Source organism: Pangasianodon hypophthalmus, chromosome 11 (assembly GCF_027358585.1).
Source record: "Pangasianodon hypophthalmus isolate fPanHyp1 chromosome 11, fPanHyp1.pri, whole genome shotgun sequence".
Taxonomy (NCBI): domain Eukaryota; kingdom Metazoa; phylum Chordata; class Actinopteri; order Siluriformes; family Pangasiidae; genus Pangasianodon; species Pangasianodon hypophthalmus.
In genome coordinates this window covers 14,230,478-14,253,586 of record NC_069720.1, presented here as the reverse complement: position 1 = coordinate 14,253,586, position 23,109 = coordinate 14,230,478, and the positions used below count along the sequence as shown (strand labels likewise).

At 41.2% G+C, this 23,109-nt stretch overlaps 2 protein-coding genes across 2 annotated transcripts; both read right to left on the bottom strand.

Moving 5' to 3' along the window:
- Positions 1–3,204: 3,204 nt before the first annotated feature.
- timm44 (translocase of inner mitochondrial membrane 44 homolog (yeast)) lies at positions 3,205–15,155 on the bottom strand. Its single transcript, XM_026940367.3, has 13 exons — positions 15,015–15,155; positions 14,150–14,257; positions 13,890–14,066; positions 12,620–12,700; positions 12,112–12,261; positions 11,841–11,977; positions 11,393–11,478; positions 10,511–10,603; positions 7,384–7,508; positions 7,241–7,291; positions 6,332–6,421; positions 5,604–5,714; positions 3,205–4,071 (listed from the first exon to the last, which is right to left on the bottom strand). Exons 1-13 carry the CDS (start codon positions 15,042–15,044, stop codon positions 3,952–3,954), a joined length of 1,359 nt encoding a protein of 452 aa, XP_026796168.1. The 5' UTR covers positions 15,045–15,155; the 3' UTR covers positions 3,205–3,951.
- Positions 15,156–17,067: 1,912 nt separating this feature from the next.
- On the bottom strand, positions 17,068–21,339 carry ticam1 (TIR domain containing adaptor molecule 1). The gene is made up of 2 exons (XM_026927615.3): positions 21,076–21,339; positions 17,068–20,160 (listed from the first exon to the last, which is right to left on the bottom strand). The coding sequence occupies exon 2, from the start codon at positions 20,033–20,035 to the stop codon at positions 18,482–18,484; it is 1,554 nt and encodes a 517-aa protein (XP_026783416.3). The 5' UTR covers positions 20,036–20,160; positions 21,076–21,339; the 3' UTR covers positions 17,068–18,481.
- Positions 21,340–23,109: the final 1,770 nt, after the last annotated feature.

Genomic DNA, 23,109 nt, shown 5'->3' with positions numbered 1-23,109 from the left:
CTTTAATCTTCTTTGTAAAGCACAGTGTAAAAGTGCTACATAAATAAAGAATTTTTTGTTTTTATTATATATGATTTGCAAACAAAACTAATATCTGACAAAGCATCTTGAAAAATACACACAAAAATCCTTATTAGTGAAATCTATACCAGCTGAACTGCTTTAGATGTACAGACGAGCAACAATCAAGGGTGAGAACCGAGGCAGCGCAGATGCTGGGAGCTGAAAGAGTGTGGGAGACGATGGACATGTTAACATGCTGCGTGAGAGATGACTGATGGGAAATTGTGCTGTGCAGCTGAGCTCAGCCTGTTTCACTGCACTCCTGAGGCAGGCCATGTAGAGTCGAGAGGATTTACACCCTAATACAGCACTCTGACACTTAAACATCAATATTTCAAAGAGTATAAAGCTGTAATTTCGTGCTAGGAAGATTTTATGAGTGTAAGCATGCTAATTCATCCACTACTTCAAGCGTGTCACTGGAGCTATGAGCGACAGGAGGTGAAATCTGTAATGTCACAAATGGAAAACTAGGATTTTCCTGTTGCTAAGGTGCTAAGTTTATAGCTGATGTTTTCACTGACACAATGAAGACATAAACGTCTAATGCTGTTTGATTTCACTGCTATCATTTCAGACACTTATGAAGAGGTTTCATTGTTTGGTGATTCACTTGGATGACTTAAAGGAACAGTTCAGCACGGGAAAAAAAACGAAATCAAACTGACCCAATCCCTCCTCAAATATAGCCAGTCAGCCACATCATGTTTAGTGTCCAATATTTGCTTCTTTAGTTTTGCACTGGAACTATGAGGCTAATGTAGTTAACAAGTAATGAAACTTTATTTCATTCAAAATGTATATTTCTGGCTAAAGATGCATCCTGTTCTTCAGTGATGTCTCTTAGATATGCAGTTAGTGTGAATTCTTCTGATCCATAAACACATCAACTAAACTATAAACTAAACTTCACAGTGCAGCTGCATTTTGTAACATTATCCAGGAAGCCATCTTGGACAACACGGGTGCACTTTTTTTTTTGTTTGTTTTTGTTTTTTGTTCAGACGATTTGATTTCATTCCTTAGATTTTATACCACAGCACTGTTGAAATCTCGAATCTGATTGCTCAGAAGCTGTTGATTAATTTTCTTTAGCAGCAGCTCTGACAGACGTGCCGGCTGTAATTCAAATCACGGGTTTGTATTAATGCACTCGTTCTAACACGTTATAGATTGTATAGCAACAACTTACAAGGACTTTTATGGTGGATCTACATAATCTAAAGCTAATAATAAAAATGTGTTGTTATTTAACAAAGAAAAATGTATAATCATTGCTATGGTGAAAGTTTCTGTATGGGGATGTTTAACGTTTATGGAAGGAGTCTTCACTGTCAGCTTTGTGTATCAGTAAGTTATCTGCCACAGGAAAGTCTTCAGGACAGAATTTTTCTGATTTCTTGGAAAGCATGACAAGCTGTGTTTTTTGTCTCATTAACTTGAACAGAGAATAAAAAAAGAGGCTCATGAAGGAATGACCTAACTGGCACAGACACTAACTTGTCTCGTGAACTTTACACAACATTAAATGTAACAATAAAAGGGTAAAAAGTCAGTATTTAATAAATAAAAAACTGATTGGCAAATTGCTGTGGTATAAGAGGAATAAAACAGTTGTGACATGCTATTATTGAAAAATAATCATTTTCAGATTGCTAAAAGTAACTGCTTAAGAAATAAATGTATACACCCAAAGTCTTGACTACTGCTACATCTGAGTAAAGGGACACTGATTCAGTGATATTTAGCCAAATTGTTTTGTTAAGAAGCCATTTGTGCTGGTTTTGAAGCAGGAACTTCAGTTTGCCACCAGAGAGCTTGGGCTGAGGCTGTGATTTATGCTGGTTTGGAGCACGACCGAGGCATGTCTGCATCTACGTTAAATCTGGTGACAAAGTGTTCTCTTGAAAACCACAATCGGGACATTGTCAAGCCGGCAAAAGACTCAGTGATCAATACTAACCGAATTAGCCATCGCTTCCTTCCAGGACAGAATTATAGATTCTCATAAAGAATGCCTTATGGCTTTTAGTAATAGAGATGGCGTGTCTGTGTCTGGGGCGATCACAGATTTAATTCTGGCTTGAGCTCGCTTCTGGATTCTTACACGACTTTTGGCAACCATCGAAGAACCTCATGATGCTCATGAGGCTCCTGCATGCAAACACACAGCCACAGTCTCTGTACACACCTGTGCAAAGTGTCTCTAATCTGCCACCTCTGTGTTCCTGCATGTCTCTTCACTCTGTTGGTCATTTGTGGAAACATCAGAGATTTATTCTAAAGCTTGCTCTTGCCGAGTCTCACGCCTCTGAGAAGTAGTGAGGAATGACCTGTTCTAATTCTGTTAATGAAGGAAATATTCATGAGATTGCACAGATTTTATGCTTGCAGAGCGTCAGAGTTGCTGTTTTCTAGGCTAAATGTATTGGTGTTAATACAATTGAACACAATTGTATATGGTTTCAGGCAGGCGGAGGCTGTGGAGGTGTGTTGTATTCGCTGGCACCCACGAGAATCATATTGAGGGATATGGGTGTTGAGGAGCTGTGAGCCTCAGCAGGGGGATTTATCACCGCAGACAGGCCTGAAATAGCCGAGCTCAGCGATGGATGAATGCATGCGCTTGTTCATCATTTTTTTCAGTGCTGGAATATAAATCTAACCATATCTGTGTTAGCCAACCCCCATTCTCATGCTATAGTGTGTACCTGCTTTTTTGAGATGATATAATACACACTGTACATGATTAATGATCAAATATATTTGAAGTAGCCAACAATTTAGTATATGATTTAGAGCAGGTTCAGTGTGATTCAGTAAACAAATCAATTTTAGTAGAACAAAGGTGCTACAGGCCACTCCGCCTTCAGCGAGACTGACAGGCAGAGGCCACGCCTCCTTTGCTGAGACTGACAGGCATAGAGGCCACGCCTTCTTCAATGACAGACAGAGACCATGTCTCAATCACGCTGTCTTTCGAAATGTGTGTGTGTGATTATTTAGGCGTTCAGTTTTCACTAATGCTAAACTGGTGTCTATAAGCTTCCCTTAATTGTTAGCTACATTAGGCTTATAGCGCATAACAAGCAAACTTCCAACACAAAACATATCCTTGCTAAATTTCAATCTGACAAAATGTTTCCTTTAAGTATATTTGTGTTTATTTTGAACATTCACAATAGACTTCATTTACACATTCCAACTCTTTTCTAATTTATTTAAAAGCTCCATTTTTGATGTGTGAGTTTATGCCTTGGCAAAAGCAGAATTTCATTCCTGATTGTTTTTTTAATTACAGGGTTAAGCTGACTTCACTTTAAAACTCTATTACACACTGTATCTTAAAAAACTGAAAAATGATGTTATTTGCCAAGATGTAGAATTTCCTGTTTAAGGAATAGTCTTGCAAACATTTGCCACATTTTTAAATGTGATTAAAAGCAAATACGTTCTTACAGTTATACTTTATTTGACATTAAACTTTCGGGAATGATTACATTATACAAATCTTAGCCATTAAAGATATAGTCTGGGCAAAAATGCTAATGTAGCTAATAATCGGTGGACTTTAAAGTTATGTTGGCTTTTGAGCTTTTCCACTGGCTGATAGCCGTGTTAGCATATCCGGGTAAACTATCCCTTTAAGGTCATTATTTGATATAAATGGCACTGCTTTACCACAGACCCTACTGTGTAGGGAGGAAATGAACACAAATCTGCAGCAGAAATGCAACACAATCAGCTGAGTGTCACACATGCATCCAACCATGTGACATCATTCTCAGGTCCAGTGATACGACACGGCCCATGTAGTACAGTCATGCTTCAGAGAAAGTGTCACACGGTGGATTGTGTGTGCACAGCCACTTCCTTCCATCCTGGGCCTCAGAGGACCTGCTCCGTGCTCGAGGCTGAGATGTCCAGCAGCCTCCAGGCAGCGTAGGGGTTGAACTCCTCCTGGTCTCGACACAAAGCCCAAACATACATCATCCTGAGGACTTTCTCCTAAGGACCAGAAGTCACACAGACAGACACAGACACACAGACACGTATAGACGTTAATGAAGCCTTGTTACACATCATAAAATATGCAGACTGTATAAAGCAGGTCTGATATTAGGCAGAAAACAATATTTTCAGAGAGAGAGAGAAAGACAGGGACTGGCCTTTTTATGAAGGGATAACTCATAAAAATCCAATCTCTACATTTGGCCAATTATTGCAAATGTACTCAATCAGCCTGTCTGAATTTTACTTCTGAAACTATGATTAGCCAACACATAATGGAAGTCATTCTGACCAACAATCTGTTCCACAAATAAAATGTCATATACTTACTTTGCTGACATCATCAAGTTAAATTAATAACAGAAATAGCAGGGAGTGTCTGTATTTACAAATTAACATTCAAGAAGTACACTGTCATACTGTGGGAGACAAGATCTGAGAAAAAGGTTTTGGGTGTTCAAGATTGCCACCTCCAAAACATTCCAGTGTTTAGCTTTATACCGTTTTGTTTTGTTCATGTTTATAAATTACAATAAGTCACACTGCGTCCTAAATCACATCGGAAGGTCTGAGAAACTGGATGTGGTTTTGAGAAATTGCCAGAAAATGTAGTTTGGGTGAAACAGACCTAGCTAAGTGACTGCATTTTCATGCAGAAACATTAATCCTTTACTGTCTAAATCACAGAATGTTAATCTTGGCTCTTAACAGTCTCAAATGTCTTCTTCAACGTCCTATCTTGTGTCTCAGTCAGTGGCCTGCTCTAATAAACAACTCCATCTACATTCAAAACCCCATCGACAGGCTGTCAGAAAGCCTTCATGTCATATTAATGACCCAGCAAATGTGCTTCTTAATCCAACTCTAACCAAAAGCAGCTCCACTCCAAATCACTAGCCTAATAAAAGCTGATTTGTAATGACAAAAATGGGAAAAAAAAGCCAAAAATTTGGATTTTACATTTAACTGATGTGCTCTCTGGAACTGGAGTGTCTGCCTCCCCAGAACAGGATCGTCTAGCTTCCCATAACTGTAATGTCTGGCTAACTGTAAGGTCTAGCTCCTGAGACTGGAATGTCTACGTCCCTGGACCCAGAATGTCTAGCTTCCCATAACTGGAATGTCTAGCTACCTGGAACTGAAAATTATAGCACCCTGGAACTGGAACGTCTAGCTCCCGGGACCTGAACTCCTAGCCAAAGGCTACATTTTCTGGTGCTTAGTGCTTCTGTAGGTAAAGTCATATCAGCGACCATAGCAATGATATGTGATATTCAGAATGCTCTATTTTCTGTTTTTCTGATTTACACTTCTGCGTCTATTTATCTGTGAGCATGTGCACTGACTGTCGCATAGGTGTCTGCCAACACACTTGTACATTACAAACACTTGTGCTAGGGGGCAGTGTGGAGTACTTAACAGGCCCTGAACATTGCTCTGGGACTTCCAGGATAAACCCTGGTTTAGCTAAAACAACAAAGTGAAAAGGGGAAAACAATCCCACCCTCTCAGTCTGCATCAGAACTCACCGGGTCGCCCTCCACCACTTCGCCCTTGGTGTTACGGATCACCATAACCAGCTGGGCCTGGAAGGTGATGATGAGGACAGGGCCTTGTTCCATCATTTTCCCCATGGCCAGCTACACACACACACACACACACACACACACACACACACACACACACACACACACACACACACACACACACACACACACACAGAGAGAGAGAGAGAGAGACACACACAACTGAATTAGATTTCAAATTGCATTTCCTGAGAAGAAAGAATTTATCTTTTGCATCCACGCTCCATTAGCTGTTACAAACTGATTTACGTCTTCAGAATAAAAATGAACACAAGTGCAATAAAGTGCTGTTTGTGGAAAATAAAAAATAATGGTACTGTTCTAATGATACCGCAATGACTGTTCTGTATTGCTAGTAGCTCAAAACCAGATTTCAGGCAGAAAAAATACATCACAGTTTCATGACTTGTTCAGGACTTGCCCGACACATAATTCGTTTCATAATATTTAAAGTCGTGTAGTGCGAAAGGGTCAGTGAGATTTTGAAATTGTGTAGTGTGCACACACCTTTAAAGTCAACATCATTTTTTTTGTTTGTTTTTTAACTTATGAAATCCTTTTATGGGAATTTGAGTTCACGGCCTGATCAAAGTGCACAAAACTCTCCCTTTAAAAACCAGAGAAAAAGCAATGTAACATATTTTCCTGTATATTGTCAATTTTATGCTCACATCTACATTGTCGATGTCAAGAATCTTCGAGTGAAACTGCAGTCCCATTGCTTTAGCTTGCTGGATTGGATGGGCCAACTGGCTGTAAGTCTGCAAAACCAAAAGCAAAGCAACAAAGAATCTCGTCATTTAAGGAAGTACTAATTACAAATTTGATGTTAAATGCAACACATCGTACACCGTTTACATTGGTCTAAAGTCAGACTCTCTAAGATTAAAGTTGACATAAATCCCACATGTGATAGATGCAGGCAGGATCCCGCAACTCTGCTGCATATATTTTGGACATGTCCAAGACTTTACATGTTCTGGACCAATATCTTTGAGACCTTCTCTGGGCTATTTGGAGAGATAGTAGAGCCATCCCCATTTATTGCCTTGTTTGGTGTGGCCCCGGAAAACATTAGGTTTAGTAAAAGGAAAATTAAAATATTGGCCTTCAGTTCCCTTCTGTCTAGGAGACTGATACTGATTAAATGGAAAGACCCTATTCCACCGACATTCAGCCACTGGATAAGGGAAGTCATGTAACCATCTAAAGCTGGAGAAAATTAGGCATACAGTTAGAGGGTTTACTGGGGCATTTTATAAAATCTGGCAACCTTTCTTAACTTTTGTTGAAGAAATGAAAGCAAGCAATATGGTATTGTAAAAGAAAGGGGGTGGGGAATATTATTTATTTTTACTTCATATTGTTTATTTATTATTATTTTCTTTGTTTCTTGTTTACATCTGATCATGTATAGTATTCTTATGCTATGTCTGGTGTTTGGGGGATGGGGGAGTTCAGTTTTGTATACCTTTGCTCTTTCTGTATAATTTCAAAACAAATAAAAAAAAACCTTGATCAAAAGAAAAATGCAACACATCGAAACAACACTTTGTCAATACTGAATTATGTCCACATACAGCTTCATAGCACCAATCCTTGAGGACCTCAAGCTCTCCTTGAATCATAGCCTGAAAAAAAAAAAACAGAAAGAAGAATGAGTATAAAGTGGCACACGAGTGCACATATCACTTTGCTACAGTTAAACGTGTTGATGACGCACCTCCAGGACGTTGGGAATGATGTCCTTCTCACATTGTTTAAGAAATGAGTCTTTATCAAAGTTGGGGTCTACCTTCAAGATCTCTGTGAGAACTTCAGACATCTCAGTCTTGGAGAACAAGCCACCTATTAAGAAACAAAGATCAACAATATCTTGTTTAATTTTAGACATTTATAGATGTTGGTCATTAACTTCCAGGCCACTATATATAATATTAATCTGTCGTTCTGAGATGATACACTATGGGACAGAAGCAACCCCTCCTTTATTGGGACCACACTTCCTACACTGAAACTAAGAGGCAGAAGAGCTCTCACCCCTTCACTGAGACTAACAGGCACAAAGGCCACACCACTCTTTTAGGACTGACCATTGCAGAAAACACGCCTCCTTCATTTGGACTTCCAGCCGCAGAGGCCATGCCTCCATTGCTGGGACTGACAGACGGAGGTCAAGTCCGTTTTTGGGATGGATGGCAGACAGGCCATGCCTCCTTTAATGGGACTGACAGGCACAGAGGACACACCTCCCTCACTGAGACTGACAGGCACAGAGGTGCCACACCTCTTTCATTAGGACTGATCAGCTTAGAGACCACACCCCTTCACAGAAGCCATGCCTGCTCTACTAGTACTGCCAGCCCATAAGACACACCTCCTGTTTACTGATAGGCACAGAAGCAACACCTAGTTTATTGTGGGTGACTGGCACAGTGGACAAGCATCTTTCATTGGCACTCATGGGCACAGAGTCCACACCTCCTTTGCTGAGACTGATAAACACAGAGGCCACTCCCCTTTCACTGAGACTGACAGGCACAGAGGCCACGTCTCCTTCACTGGGACTGACAGAGGCCACGTCTCCTTCACTGGGACTGACAGAGGCCACGTCTCCTTCACTGGGACTGACAGAGGCCACGTCTCCTTCACTGGGACTGACAGAGGCCACGTCTCCTTCACTGGGACTGACAGAGGCCACGTCTCCTTCACTGGGACTGACAGAGGCCACGTCTCCTTCACTGGGACTGACAGAGGCCACGTCTCCTTCACTGGGACTGACAGAGGCCACGTCTCCTTCACTGGGACTGACAGAGGCCACGTCTCCTTCACTGGGACTGACAGAGGCCACGTCTCCTTCACTGGGACTGACAGAGGCCACGTCTCCTTCACTGGGACTGACAGAGGCCACGTCTCCTTCACTGGGACTGACAGAGGCCACGTCTCCTTCACTGGGACTGACAGAGGCCACGTCTCCTTCACTGGGACTGACAGAGGCCACGTCTCCTTCACTGGGACTGACAGAGGCCACGTCTCCTTCACTGGGACTGACAGAGGCCACGTCTCCTTCACTGGGACTGACAGAGGCCACGTCTCCTTCACTGGGACTGACAGAGGCCACGTCTCCTTCACTGGGACTGACAGAGGCCACGTCTCCTTCACTGGGACTGACAGAGGCCACGTCTCCTTCACTGGGACTGACAGAGGCCACGTCTCCTTCACTGGGACTGACAGAGGCCACGTCTCCTTCACTGGGACTGACAGAGGCCACGTCTCCTTCACTGGGACTGACAGAGGCCACGTCTCCTTCACTGGGACTGACAGAGGCCACGTCTCCTTCACTGGGACTGACAGAGGCCACGTCTCCTTCACTGGGACTGACAGAGGCCACGTCTCCTTCACTGGGACTGACAGAGGCCACGTCTCCTTCACTGGGACTGACAGAGGCCACGTCTCCTTCACTGGGACTGACAGAGGCCACGTCTCCTTCACTGGGACTGACAGAGGCCACGTCTCCTTCACTGGGACTGACAGAGGCCACGTCTCCTTCACTGGGACTGACAGAGGCCACGTCTCCTTCACTGGGACTGACAGAGGCCACGTCTCCTTCACTGGGACTGACAGAGGCCACGTCTCCTTCACTGGGACTGACAGAGGCCACGTCTCCTTCACTGGGACTGACAGAGGCCACGTCTCCTTCACTGGGACTGACAGAGGCCACGTCTCCTTCACTGGGACTGACAGAGGCCACGTCTCCTTCACTGGGACTGACAGAGGCCACGTCTCCTTCACTGGGACTGACAGAGGCCACGTCTCCTTCACTGGGACTGACAGGCACAGAGGCCACGTCTCCTTCACTGGGACTGACAGGCACAGAGGCCACGTCTCCTTCACTGGGACTGACAGGCACAGAGGCCACGTCTCCTTCACTGGGACTGACAGGCACAGAGGCCGCGTCTCCTTCACTGGGACTGACAGGCACAGAGGCCGCGTCTCCTTCACTGGGACTGACAGGCACAGAGGCCAGATCCCCTTCACTGGGACTGACAGGCACAGAGGCCACATCTCCTTCACTGGGACTAGCAGGCACAGAGGCCACGTCTCCTTCACTGGGACTGACAGAGGCCACGTCTCCTTCACTGACACTGACAGGCACAGGCCACATCTCCTTCACTGACACTGACAGGCACAGAGGCCACATCTCCTTCACTGACACTGACAGGCACAGAGGCCACATCTCCTTCACTGACACTGACAGGCACAGAGGCCACATCTCCTTCACTGACACTGACAGGCACAGAGGCCACATCTCCTTCACTGGGACTTGACAGAGGCCACGTCCCCTTCACTGGGACTGGCAGAAAACAGGGCCACGCCTAATTCTCAGAGACTTAAGGACATCAGCTAGTTTGTGCTGTCAGTGTGCTCTGAAATCCACTTACAATTAACATCATTAAAACTACAGTAAGCTTTTTCAAAAATCTACCAAATCAGGAAAAACTTGTATCCTGTAAACATGCACATAAAAGTATTAATACAGACTTTTTACTAAAAATAATCAGAACTCTGCTTGTTGCTCACTGCTATCTGGGTCTGACGCACGTCCATAAACCATAAAAGGAGCCATAAAGGCCAAATAAATCATTAGGTGTTCAGCCAGCGTCACACACTCATAGGCCCACATTTTTTTCAACAGTATTAGAGATGGAATACTGATCAAGAATGCTCTTTGTCCCCATTTCATCAGTTTCAATTATATGAATATAAATGAAGAAACCTATTTCCAGTTCAAATTTCTTACTATGAGATGTCTGTAAAATACAGGTAGCCGAGGTGCTGATCCACTTTACCTATAAGATCTGTCATCTTATCCGTGATGGCACGAGACGCTCTGATTAAGGCATTGTCACTCTCATCGTATTTCATCTTCATTTCGAAGAATCCTGCAGACAAACAATAAAAGGTTTAAAGAATCAACAAGCCAGTATGATAATTAAAAGACATTTAGCTCAGTAATACCATAAACAAAGAGTTTCATAAAATAACAGTCGATATTAAAAGAAAAAAAATACAATTCGGATTTTGGGACAAGTCTCTTAACTGAGTGTGAGCAATAACTTTATTTAGCTCTTTGTCAACATTTTGTCAATTTTTATAGATAACTATCATATAGTATCAGGAACCATGTTTGTAAGTCTGTTTGACATACTGAACAACTCAACACGGATTGAAGTGAGTATGTGATGATTCAAGCATGTAGTTTGCATGATGCTAAACGATGCTAAGCTTTCCTTAATTCTTAGCTACATTAGCTTCCCAGCTAAACTGTATTGTAAACTGTAAATTGTATTCTTGCAGATATGTTCCTTTACAAAAAGGCCCAAACCACAGCACAATGTGGCCTAATTGGCTTCTGTTAACAGCCTCATACTTCTTGGCCAATACCCCTTCTCATGGATCATAACTCTCTTTACAAATCGTTTATAATAGTGCAAATGTAAGAGGATATATTATAGGTTATGCTGACGGTGGTTAACAGCCTCATACTTGGCATTAAACTTGGCAAAAATATGATACTCAGCTCAAAAGCTAACTTTCATCTAGCACCACATCTAATACTCAAGACACAACGGGTTCGGCTGAGGCTACAGCGCCATCTGCTGAACAAACAATCGAGCAACTTGCTGAACTTTCCACATTTCCTCCAAGACAACGACAGAGAAGAGACTTACTGTTAAAAACCACATTATTGTCCTTGAAGTCCTTCCACTGCTGGTACCATTTTGAGTCCTTGTGAAGCACGACACCTGTTGCCTCCCTGAAAACACACACAGACACACATACATTTCTCATACTATCCTTATGAGGACCTTCTATTGATGTAATTATTAATGCAGTATCATCATTAGTTAATGATACGCTATACCTAATTCCAACCCTACATTAAACCTCAATAATCAAATGGAAACCTTAGTTTGGTAAATAAAAGCAGTTTTCCTTGTGGAAACCAGCCAAATGTCCCCACAAGATCAATCAAAACTGTTAGATATTCCTGTGGAGATACCTCCACCTTCAACACACACAGAGAGAGATAGCAAGTCACTCGCCCAAAAGTCATTCAGTCCTGACTACAAATAAACACAAGTGGTGAAGAGGAAGAACAAATTCATTCAATCTTACTCATTAGCATCAAAGACTTTGGCTTCGGTCTCTGCTGCTTTAGGTGAGAAGTCACTTCTCTTCCGTAACCTAGTGGGTGCTCTGTAAGGTCCGCTATGACCAATATCCCCGATCTCCTTTTTTACGCTCTCCATACCCTGAGGAGCATCACACACATAAGCATCTGGGTTTATAACACATCTGACTAAAAGGGCAGCAAAGTAGAATGCTTCCATGATGCTCACAGCAAAAATAAGCTCGAAATATAAAGCTTAGAACTCTTCATTCTGACCTGTGAGATTGCTCGAAAGGCTCCAGTCTTTCCCAGCTTCTCTCCGCCCTTAGAGACAGTCTCTGCTGACTGCTTGGCTGTTTTTGCTGCTTCCTCCATTCCCTCCATGATTTTTTTTCCAATATCCGAGCGGCTGACCTCTTCTAAACCCTACAGGCATGCACACGGACACACACACACACACACACACACACAGGATGTTTATTTATAATACAACCAACCATCAATACACTGTAAACACAGCACATCTTATGAAGAGAGATAATACACTTGCATATATGCATACCTTTGAAAATCATTTTAGGTTTTTAATTGGACTGTAATGACCTTTTAGAGTAAAGCTTTAAAAGGTATGCTATATGCACCTTTCTAGGGAAAAATACGAAAGGGTGCCACCCCAGTGACAACAAAGATACAGTTGACTAACTTTTTTTGACAGTATTTATTACTTTATCATTAATTACATTCTCATGCATCCTTTCTAAATGCTCCGTGTAAGTACACTTACCTCTTTGACCGTCTCAGACAGCGTCCCCAGCTTCTTCTTCAGCACCTCTGAAGTCCTCACTGTTTCAGACTCGATGGTTTTCTACAGAGAGATGATTTAATATGAAAAAAAAAACAAAAGTTACTAGTATGAAGACACTATTTTGGTCATATAAACAATTAATAAAAGTTTTTTTCTCAGTGTACACTTAAGGCCTCAGCATACATTACGCAGAGTTGATGTTTGGCAGGCATACTGCATAAACAATATGACATGCACAGCAAACAGATGTTGTGCACATTCTTCTCTCCCCATGCCATGCTTACGCCAGCTGGGCGAGCTCCAGGGACAAACACGCTACACGACCCAGCCTGTGGCTGATCCTTACAAACAGGTTCATCCTGTAACTTTACTCACCTTAGTCACTGTAATTCATGAAACTTTAATAGCGCCACCTGCAGTACTGGAGCAAATCGAACACGAATCAATATAAAACTGCAGAAAGTATGCGCGCTAGTAAGCTTGCAATGGTGATTTAATCTTCCCTTAACCCTCTCAGACATCTCCTCCGCGTTAAGTATGCGGAAGCCTTAAGTACTTAACTAGCAGCAGGATATCTGCAGGTAGAATTATGCCAGAATTATATATGAACAGTTCAAAAAATTTGTCAACAACACACTCTGGTGAAGAGCAATGACATTTGTAGTTGATTAGTTGTGGCACTAATAGAAAGCAGTAATCTGTATTTTCTCACACACACACACACACACACATTATATATATATATATATATATATATATATATATATATATATATATATATATATATATATATATATATATATGAGAAGTGTATATATTATGCATAGTATGCATGGGGGGGTCCCTTGAAGACTAGTGGTTAGGCCTCGGCGCTCTCACTGCTGCAGCCCGGGTTAGTTTCCCTGCCAGGGAACCAACCCCAAATACTGGGGTTCCACAAGACAGTGCACTCCCAGTGCCGGTCCCAAGCCCGGATAAAATTGGGGATGGTTGCATCAGGAAAGCCAAAAAAAATAAATAAATAAAATGAAATTGTGCCAAATTAAACTTATGCGGACCAATGATCTGCTGCGGTGCCATGTAACGGGAACAGCCGAAAGAAGCACTACAACATGTAGAACGCACGGAATTTTCAGTGTGAGTGCCACGTCATGAACACACTCCTATCTCTGTGATTTATCCCTTATAAATCAATCATAATGACTTCCATAATTAATAACCATGATGCATGTTATAAGAAAGAACTTACATATTTCCGCCTAGCTTGTTGAAGTGCCTCAGATTCCTCCAGCTTCTTGGCCTCCTCGCGAAATTTCTTGATGTTCTCCTTCATCTCCTTGTTTTTGTTCAGCTCCTGCTTCAAGGTGTCCACAAACTCACCTATGAAGCCTTTTCGCCCTCCTCTGTCTGCTGATAAATACCGTACCTGCAAAAGCACAAAGATTACACTGCAACCTTACGGAAATATCTAAGTGGCTCTTAGAAGTGTAACCTCAGGATAGTTCAAACCTGTGAGGCACTTGTGACAGACCCACATATCCTGTGCACATGGGAGCTGCTGTATGTGGACAAACACGTGCGTGTAGTGAGTAATACTAAACCCCTCCTGGCATAGTGCTGAAAACAGAGAGAGAGAGAAACTTCAAAAACACTAAACAGACCCAAAGAACAAAGCATATCTTAACAGTAACAGCATGCATACTGTAGGTAAGCAAATAGCAGTAAGTTGTAAGCAGTGTTTCTCAGTTCTGCACCTTTCATTCCTTCAAGTATCAGCATATTATTTATTACACATTCCATATTATACTATTATTACACTAAATACCATATTAAGTATCCACTGTATATTTTTTCTCCTATTAAAATCCATTATAAATGCTCTATTGATGACAGAAGGGCACACAACCCCTAACTGCACACAGGAATAACAAAAAATACAGCACCAAAAACAGATTAACACCAGAATCACTAAACACATCATAAATACTTCAGTATAATAATATTTACTGGCAGCCTGCAGCACACAGAGCAACGAGTAGACTAGCACGTAGCCAATGAGTGTACTCGACAGCAATGAACACACTCTACTGTGAATTTCCTCCCATGCCCCAAAAAAGTCCAAAGATTAAACCATAAAATGCCTCAAAGCAAACAGAAAAAACCCACAAAGCATATCGGAAAAAGGCCTAAAATAAAAATGGGCTCACCGGCATGACACGCTAATGCTAGCTAGCTATAACCTCTGCTTGTATATTTTCACTGCTACATCCTTACAAATGATTAAGTAATATTTCTCAGGCAGAGCACAAACTTTCAGGAATCATACACACCTCTGAGGACGCTTCAACAAAAGCTTTAATAGAAAAAATCTCACCTGGTAACAGTGACACAAGGAGGCCGCCATCTTGGTCGCGTTGCCTGTGTGAGCGTCTGTTGACCTTGTGACGCATTTCCGGAGGCGGAGCCAAAGCCCACGCTTCGGCTTTCACAGGGAGGTTTCACGTGGAGTTGACAGCACTGAAATGATTCCTCCTTTTTGTCACATGGTAACACTTTTCTGAATTGAGCTGCAAACTTTAAAAATATTTAGATATATATACTGGCAAAAAGACCAATATTGATATTTGCTTTGAGGAAATAAGATATGTTAAACTTCAGCTTGATCAGAAAACAACTTGATTATTGTAGTGGCACATTATTACTTTATTATTAAAAATGAAATGAAATGAAATGGCCTAGGAAGGATCCTATGTCTGAATTTTATAAAATGAATGTAAAGGAGTATCTGCAGACTATTTGTGCAGATATCTATATTTCATTTGTTTAAAATCTGTCTGTCCCGGGAACACTGGGAACCAGGTGGGAATACATACCATGCACACACTCACACACATATTCACACCTAGGAGCAATTTACTACAGCCAGTCTACCTACATGCATGTTTTTGGGAGGTGGGAGGAAACCAGAGAAGCAGAGCGAACCCACAGAGACATGGGGAGAACATGTACAGAAACCCTGCACAGTCAGACACCTAAGCTCGGGACCGAACTCTGGAGCTGTGAGGTGACAATGCTGCCTTCTGTGCAGCCATGTCAAAAATGAATGAATGAGGGACTGAATGAGTAATGACATTCCCTACACCTACAAAAAAAAAAAGAAGTAAAGAAAGAAAGTAGGATGTATGCGCTTTGGCGTTCAGTGTTCACATCAGAGAGCCAATTCATTCGTGAACAACACTAGCAGTGACACAGGTATGTTAGTACACAGGTGTATCAGATGCAGCAGTGTTTCCGGCTATATTGGGTTGAGAAACAATCCACAAATCAAAAATTTCCAGCTAGCAGCAGTGCTGTGGTTGGAAACTGACACTAACTAAGGGTAAACATCAATTAACACACCTTGCGGATGAAATCAAATTGACCTAAAATTTTTAACTGTACATATAAAAGGCATTCCCACATGAAGCTGTGTCTATAAAATGGCCAGCAAGTGTTATATCCAATTATATCACAGTGCTGTTGAATTCTCAAATCTGATTGGTTAGAAGCTGTTGGTTAATTTTCTTTAACAGCAGCTCTGACAATCATGTCAGCTGTATTTCAAATCATAGGTTTATATTAATGTGCTCATTCTAACAAGTTGCCATTTCTACAGGGTCTTGTATGGCAGACGTTGCACATAATCTAATCCTAATAATAAATGGGTGGGAAAAAAAGTGTCATTTGACATAGTATTTAACAAATTATTAGTATTTATTAGTATTAGTATTTAACAAAGATATAGTATATAGATAGATCTAGAGGCTAGTAAGAGAATGACTGTTTATACTAGCTGTTTATTCTATACTAGCACAATCTGTTGTTCTTTAAGAAATTAAAAACTGTAATTGTTGGCAAGTTGCTGTAGTATAAGAGGAATAAAACACTTCAAGGTGTACCGTTATGGCAAAATAACAGTAACAGTAATTCCATTTTGCGTCAGGCCATTTCACACCACCAGGTCGTTGATTACTTTCCTATAACACCATGTCCCAAAATGTTTTATTCCTTGTATATGGTTCTATGGTGGTTCCTTTCTATAGACATTCGTACTAAGAATTTTCAGAAATGTACACTATACTGTAAGAATATTGAATATACTGTATTAATATATTATATATTCACCCCTTTATACATGTTCTTTGTATATTTGTACTTTTATCATGATCATCAAGATAAATTCCAAGTGCTGGAAAATGTAAGAAGACAATGGGTGGAAGTGAAGTGACTTCATTGTTGAACTGGTTCAGCTGGTAAAACCCACATGACTGAAAGCCTGTGTTGTCGAGTAGATGATAAATTCACTGACAATTCAGAACCTTTTAATATCACAACTACAGTTCTGATAATATACCTCTTCTGAAATAACAACACTGACCGATGCCAGATTGCAAGGTAATCATTTTATTGATGATATACTGGATACCACAATCACACCATCATCCACATATAACATGGAAGGTAAAAATCATCAGATGTTTCATTGGAAAAACACAATTCCATAGAAAATAACTGATTGATATGAATAATTGCACCAATTTGCATTTATGATTCAAGTGTCATATCTCAGAAGCGATCTTCAACCCCAGAGTCTCCTCCTCCTCCTGCCACAGGCATGGTGGAGTTATTTAATCTGTTCTTCATGCTGATTCATTCTTCCTCATTTCTTTGTTCTGGTACATCTCCTGCTTCTGGTTGTCCAAAAACAAGTCCAAGAAGCATCTGTTAAGTACTGCATTTGCAGGTAAACTGTGTATTTAGTATGTGATACGTTTATGGACATTTGAGAATTTTTCAAAAAACACTCAATTTCTGAGAAATTTTACAATTTTCTTTAAGTTCTTCAAGTTCTTTTACAATAACAATATCATTTAATGCCAGAGCACACAAAATTGAAGTCCTGGGTAATCATTTTACTGACCAGACCATCAGCTGTACACAATAATTATCACAATAATGAATCATTTGCAATTTCCACAATATGATAACCTAGTTTAAAACATTATCACAGTTTCATGGTACTAATCAACCATTTAAAAATGAAATGAAAATAAAAATGAAAGAATTAATTAAATTGACTACACCCACCCACCATATATATAAACCAAAAGGAAACAGAAAGCTCATATCCCCTAATTGTTCTTTTTTCTTAGAAACCTATTAAACATATAAAATCTTTTACACTGTCAGTACATAGCACATTATCCTTATAAGTGGAAAGAGAGAGTGGCCGAGAGGAAAAGTGGTGTGATGAGCCAAACAAATAAAATAAAATAAAATTCCAACTACCATGGCAGTGTACAGCACTTCTTAGCCAAAAAACACCCCCAGATAGTTGCTGGGTTTAGTTCTAGTCTGCATTGCCATGTTATTCTGTGTGTTTGATAAATTGTTGTGTATAATCAAGTTATGAACATACGAGTAGTCTCAGCAGCGGTACCATCATAACGTTTACAAAAGTAGCGGATTACAGCGATGTCCCCTGAGCGGAGAAATGGAGACTGCTGTAGTATGATTAAGGGCAAGTCCAGAAGAAGGGAGTTGCAGCCAAACACAAAGATGAGAACCACTGCAGTAAGGAACTTGAAAAATGAATTGGTAGATGGTAATGGACAATTTTAATCTGTATTGTGAAAAAGTCAACAGTGAAATAACCGTCCATTCATACACTAGGAGTAATGATGAATCTGACACTATATGAACCCTAATCATTGGATAAGCTAAAGGTCCAATCTCATAGTGATGTGAATTATTCATAGTGATGTGAACATATTTTTGTGATTCAAGGCAGTGTTTCAGTTTTCAGAAGTTATCTTCATCCCCAGAGTCTACAACTCCTCCCACAGTCATGGTGGAGTTATTCCCGATCATGATGCACTTAGCATTCTGAATGTGGATGTTGGAAGGTGGTTGTTGCCACGTATTCCCATTGTAATATGAAGGCATCGGAACTGGGCCTCGGAAAGGCATGGAACTAAACGACTGTGGTCTTCCAGGAAAACCCTGGTATGAATTGGGCTGGTGAGCATAAGGAGGTAGGCGTTGCTGTTGCATTTGCAGTTGCTGTACTTGCTCCTCTAACTCTCGGACCCTTGCAGACTCTCGAATCAAGTCCTTACAGTACTGTCTCTCCTCCTGCAACCGCTGCTGTTTTTCCCGTTCTTTCTTTACCAGTTGTGCCTTTCTCCACATTGTCTTCTGGATCTGGATCTTTTTCAAGTCCAAGACCTTTTTGGCCATCTTTTCAAAAATGTCTCTGTCCCTCATTTCATCTAGTGGGTTTTTAGTTCTCAAAGCGTAGGGCATTTGATCACGAGTCAAACCATTGGCCCGGGGCAGCAGAGGGATGACGGTGTTGTATTTGTGTGGTTTTTCAATTGAGTTCATGAGTGCAGAATCTGCGTTTGTCTCATTTAGGTGAGTGTTAAAGTTTGCTGTGAGCAGCAGCATGACGAAGGCTGAGTTCTCGATGGCGTCCTCCACACACCTGAAGGTGGACTGCCCGGGCACTGCAAAGTCCTCAGAGAAAGTCGCTCCAGTTGTTGAGGAGATCGACTCCAACCTGGACTTGAGTCTCATAGCTTCTTCGGAGTCCTCCTCTGCATGCAGGATTACAAATGCATAAAACATGCCCTCTTCCTCCTGGCTGTCTCGCTTCTCTGAACCATAGCTCTCATGCTTTCCAACTTCCTGAGTGGAAGTTGCTTTTGGTGGCTGGCTTGTTGACACTGGTTGAGCTCCTACCTTTCCATCACCACTAGGGCTGGACAAAAATGTCCTCTCCAGTCCAGAGTCTATACTTGGGCACTTGGGTGTTACAATCTCAGAAGTGCCATGCTTATCTAGGCACTGAATGAACTTTAATTCTGCTAACTGCTCCTTTTCTTTGAGTGGCTTGGGATCTGAAGGTCTATATGATTTTGTTACTGATGGAACTGGATTCTTATAGCCCAGGGGACTTGGGGCCTTGGCCTCATGGTTTTGACCATCTCTGCTCTCTGGAGGTGTCTTTAGAGGCAGCGGTCTTGACTCTTTGTTACTGTTATTGGTCGTGGATACGCTGATTTCTAGGCTGTAGGAGCTGCAGGAAGTGGAGGTGGAGTGAAGAGAGGATGGGTAGCTATCATCTCGTTTAGGTGGCTCTTTCTGAGCTTTTAATACCTCAGCGGTTCCCCTGCTTGGCTGGAAGGAGGCACCCATAATCTGACATCCAGCAGCTGTGTGTTCTCCAGAGATATTCTCAGTGCCTCTTGATCCTGAGACTGAACTTTCTGAGGGGCTATTCACCACAGTGTTGGGTTTCACACAAGGCTCTGTCAGCTTCTTCTCATCCACCAGTCCTGTCTCTTCTGCCATTTTGTTCTTAGTGCAATATGAATGTTGGCCAAACCATCATGCCCAGCCCACATGTTCATTCCTGCTGCTCTAATGGGGTATTGATCCTGCAGGGTGATGACACTGATTCATCCATGTCCATATCTCTGAAAAAGAAACAGATCTATTTCACTTCCAGTTGTATCTTAACTTCACTGCACTGATCACATGTTTTTGACTAAAATATCCTGATAAAAACTAAATAAATAATAAAATACCAAACTAAATAATTGGCCTGCCATAACAACATAACATAACATCGGCATTCAAAATCAGCCCACTTTGGTAAGGTTACAATTAGTCTTGACAGAGAAAGAAGTAATCTAGAGAAGTAGTGAACTTGCTGCAACCTCAGCGCCGACATTTTTGACAAGATTGTGAAAAGCTAAAACCCTTACATCTTGGGAAAAATTCCAGACTTTTTCAAAAATGTTCATAAGTATCATTAAGTGTTACACATTACGTAAGCTGTAGGGTCTGGATCCGAATTTAGTAACAGAATTTCCACACTTCTTTTTTTTTTTCTTCTTCTTCATACATTTCTAGGTCTGGACATGAGTGCTTTTAAATTTTATTGGTTCGCAAACATGAACATTTGGAATAACTGACTGAAAATTTAATTCCTATTTCTTTCTTTCTTTCCATATATTTATTTAACAAACAGTCTTAAAACTCCAAACTGTTGGTAATTATTTATTTTCTTTTTAATATCTAGAACCTGTCTGGTACTTAAGATTTAGTTAAACTGTCTTGGTTCTTGGGTTGTTGAAGGGTTCTTGAATGTTTTTTTTAAGGGTTTGTTGGATTATTAAGGGTTCTTAGCTTCCTAAAACTTAAGTTTTAAAACTTATATCAAGTTTGAGCCATGAAGGAAACAGGCAGCTAAAATATTTTTTCCACCTGATCCTGAATATCACACACACACACACACACACACACACACAAGACTGTCAAACCATTGAACATCTGACCATCAAGACAACAACAACAAAAATCCACTACAGTGTAATTTGCAAACGTACCTCTAAATCAATAACGCTGTTTGCTTTTGGTTGCTTCTGTGGAGAAACAGGAAGAGGAAATTGTCTGGGAGAACGTTGACGTCATTGTGTCAAAGAACAACGGCGCCATTACAAACAGCTTGGAGAAGTGCACTACATAGGGTGTGATATATATGGCTTCTACAGCGTGTAATAGTGCACCTAGACCATATGAGCAGACATGCTGGATTCGGTCCATGTCTCGTGTTAATTTTTAATTTATTTTTAATATTTTTATTTTTATTTTTTTAAAGGCAGCAAAAACCTCAATAATGTTGGCTAGTGTGAAAACTCTAAACACCGAAACCTTAATTTTGGAGTCACGTAAAAAAATCACGTTAACGGCTCCCTACTCCTTATATACGCTCCCTACGTCAATGATGACGTATGAAATGATGTTTTTAAGCCATATGTAGTGTACTACGTAGCCAGAGGAAGTGATTTAGGATTCGGCCTGACACTGTGACCGCAAGATGGCGGCAAATTTCCAGTGATGACGAAGAGGAGCTGATAACAGTTCCTGTCATATTTACTGACAATTAATTAATGACTGTATATATATATATATATATATATATATATATATATATATATACACACACACACACACACACACACACACACACACACACACTTTAAGGACTACTTTAAGAGCTTTATTGTCACAAATGCTGTACAATTGGAGTCTTATTTTACACGTTCTTCACAGGTGCTGCAGTAGGAAATAACTAATAAAAGAAAATAATAATAATAATAATAATAATAATAATAATAATAATAATAATAATAATAATAAGTGCTGCAGCATTTTGGGGGCCATGCACTCAAACTCAGTGAGCCTCACATTCACAGACATGCTACAATTGTTACCTAAACAATCACAGGAAAGCAGAGCCATAACTTCGGGCAAAGGGATTCCAGAGTGATTTGTAGTTTCACTCAAGATGTGTATGTTTTGACCAGGGGATGTGGTAGAATTCTCTGACTGTAGGAGGAAAGGTCTAGATGAACAAATGGGCAGCAGGGTGGCATTGCTGCAGCATTTTTCAGACAGGCGTCAAGATGATGTGACCCATTATTCAATTCACAAGACTGGAAAAAATTTGAGGAGGAGTAGCAAAAATGACAGTTAGATGTACACTATATTGCCAAAAGTTTTGGGACACCCCTCCAAATCATTGAATTCAGGTGTTCCAATCACTTCCATGGCCGCAGGTGTATAAAATCAAGCACGTAGGCATGCAGACTGCTTCTACAAACATTTGTGAAAGAATGGGTTGCTCTCAGGAGCTCAATGAATTCAAGCGTGGTACCATGATAGGTTGCCACCTGTGCAATAAGTCCATTCGTGAAATTTCCTCACTACTAAATATTCCAGGGTCAACTGTTAGTGGTATTATAACAAAGTGGAAGCAATTGGGAACAACAGCAACTCAGCCACGAAGTGGTAGGCCATGTAAAATCACAGAGCGGGGTTCGCGCATGCTGAGGCGCACAGTGCGCAGAAGTCGCCAACTTTCTGCAGAGTCAATAGCTACAGACCTCCAAACTTTGTGTGGCCTTCAGATTAGCTCAAGAACAGTGTGTAGAGAGCTTCATGGAATGGGTTTCCATGGCTGAGCAGCTGCATCCAAGCCTTACATCACCAAATGCAATGCAAAGCATCAAATGCAGTGGTGTAAAGCATGCCGCCACTGGACTCTAGAGCAGTGGAGACGCGTTCTCTGGAGTGACGAATCACGCTTCTCTGTCTGGCAATCCGATGGACGAGTCTGGGTTTGGCGGTTGCCAGGAGAACAGTACTTGCTTGACTGCATTGTGCCAAGTGTAAAGTTTGGTGGAGGGGGGATTATGGTGTGGGGTTGTTTTTCAGGGGTTGGGCTTGGCCCCTTAGTTCCAGTGAAAGGAACTCTTAATGCATCAGCATACCAAGACATTCTGGACAATTTCATGCTCCTAACTTTGTGGGAACATAAAAACATGGATGAGCGAGTTTGGTGTGGAGGAACTTGACTG

Bases quoted from the DNA above. Each gene is read 5' to 3' on its own strand.
- timm44 (XM_026940367.3), bottom strand. From the start codon at position 15,044: ATGGCGGCCTCCTTGTGTCACTGTTACCAG. The intron at 7,292-7,383 runs GTGCGTCATCAA...TTTTTTTTTCAG, and splicing joins TCATTCCCAACGTCCTGGAG to GCTATGATTCAAGGAGAGCT. The intron at 4,072-5,603 runs GTGAGTTCTGAT...TCTGGTCCTTAG, and splicing joins AAGTGGTGGAGGGCGACCCG to GAGAAAGTCCTCAGGATGAT.
- ticam1 (XM_026927615.3), bottom strand. From the start codon at position 20,035: ATGGCAGAAGAGACAGGACTGGTGGATGAGAAGAAGCTGACAGAGCCT.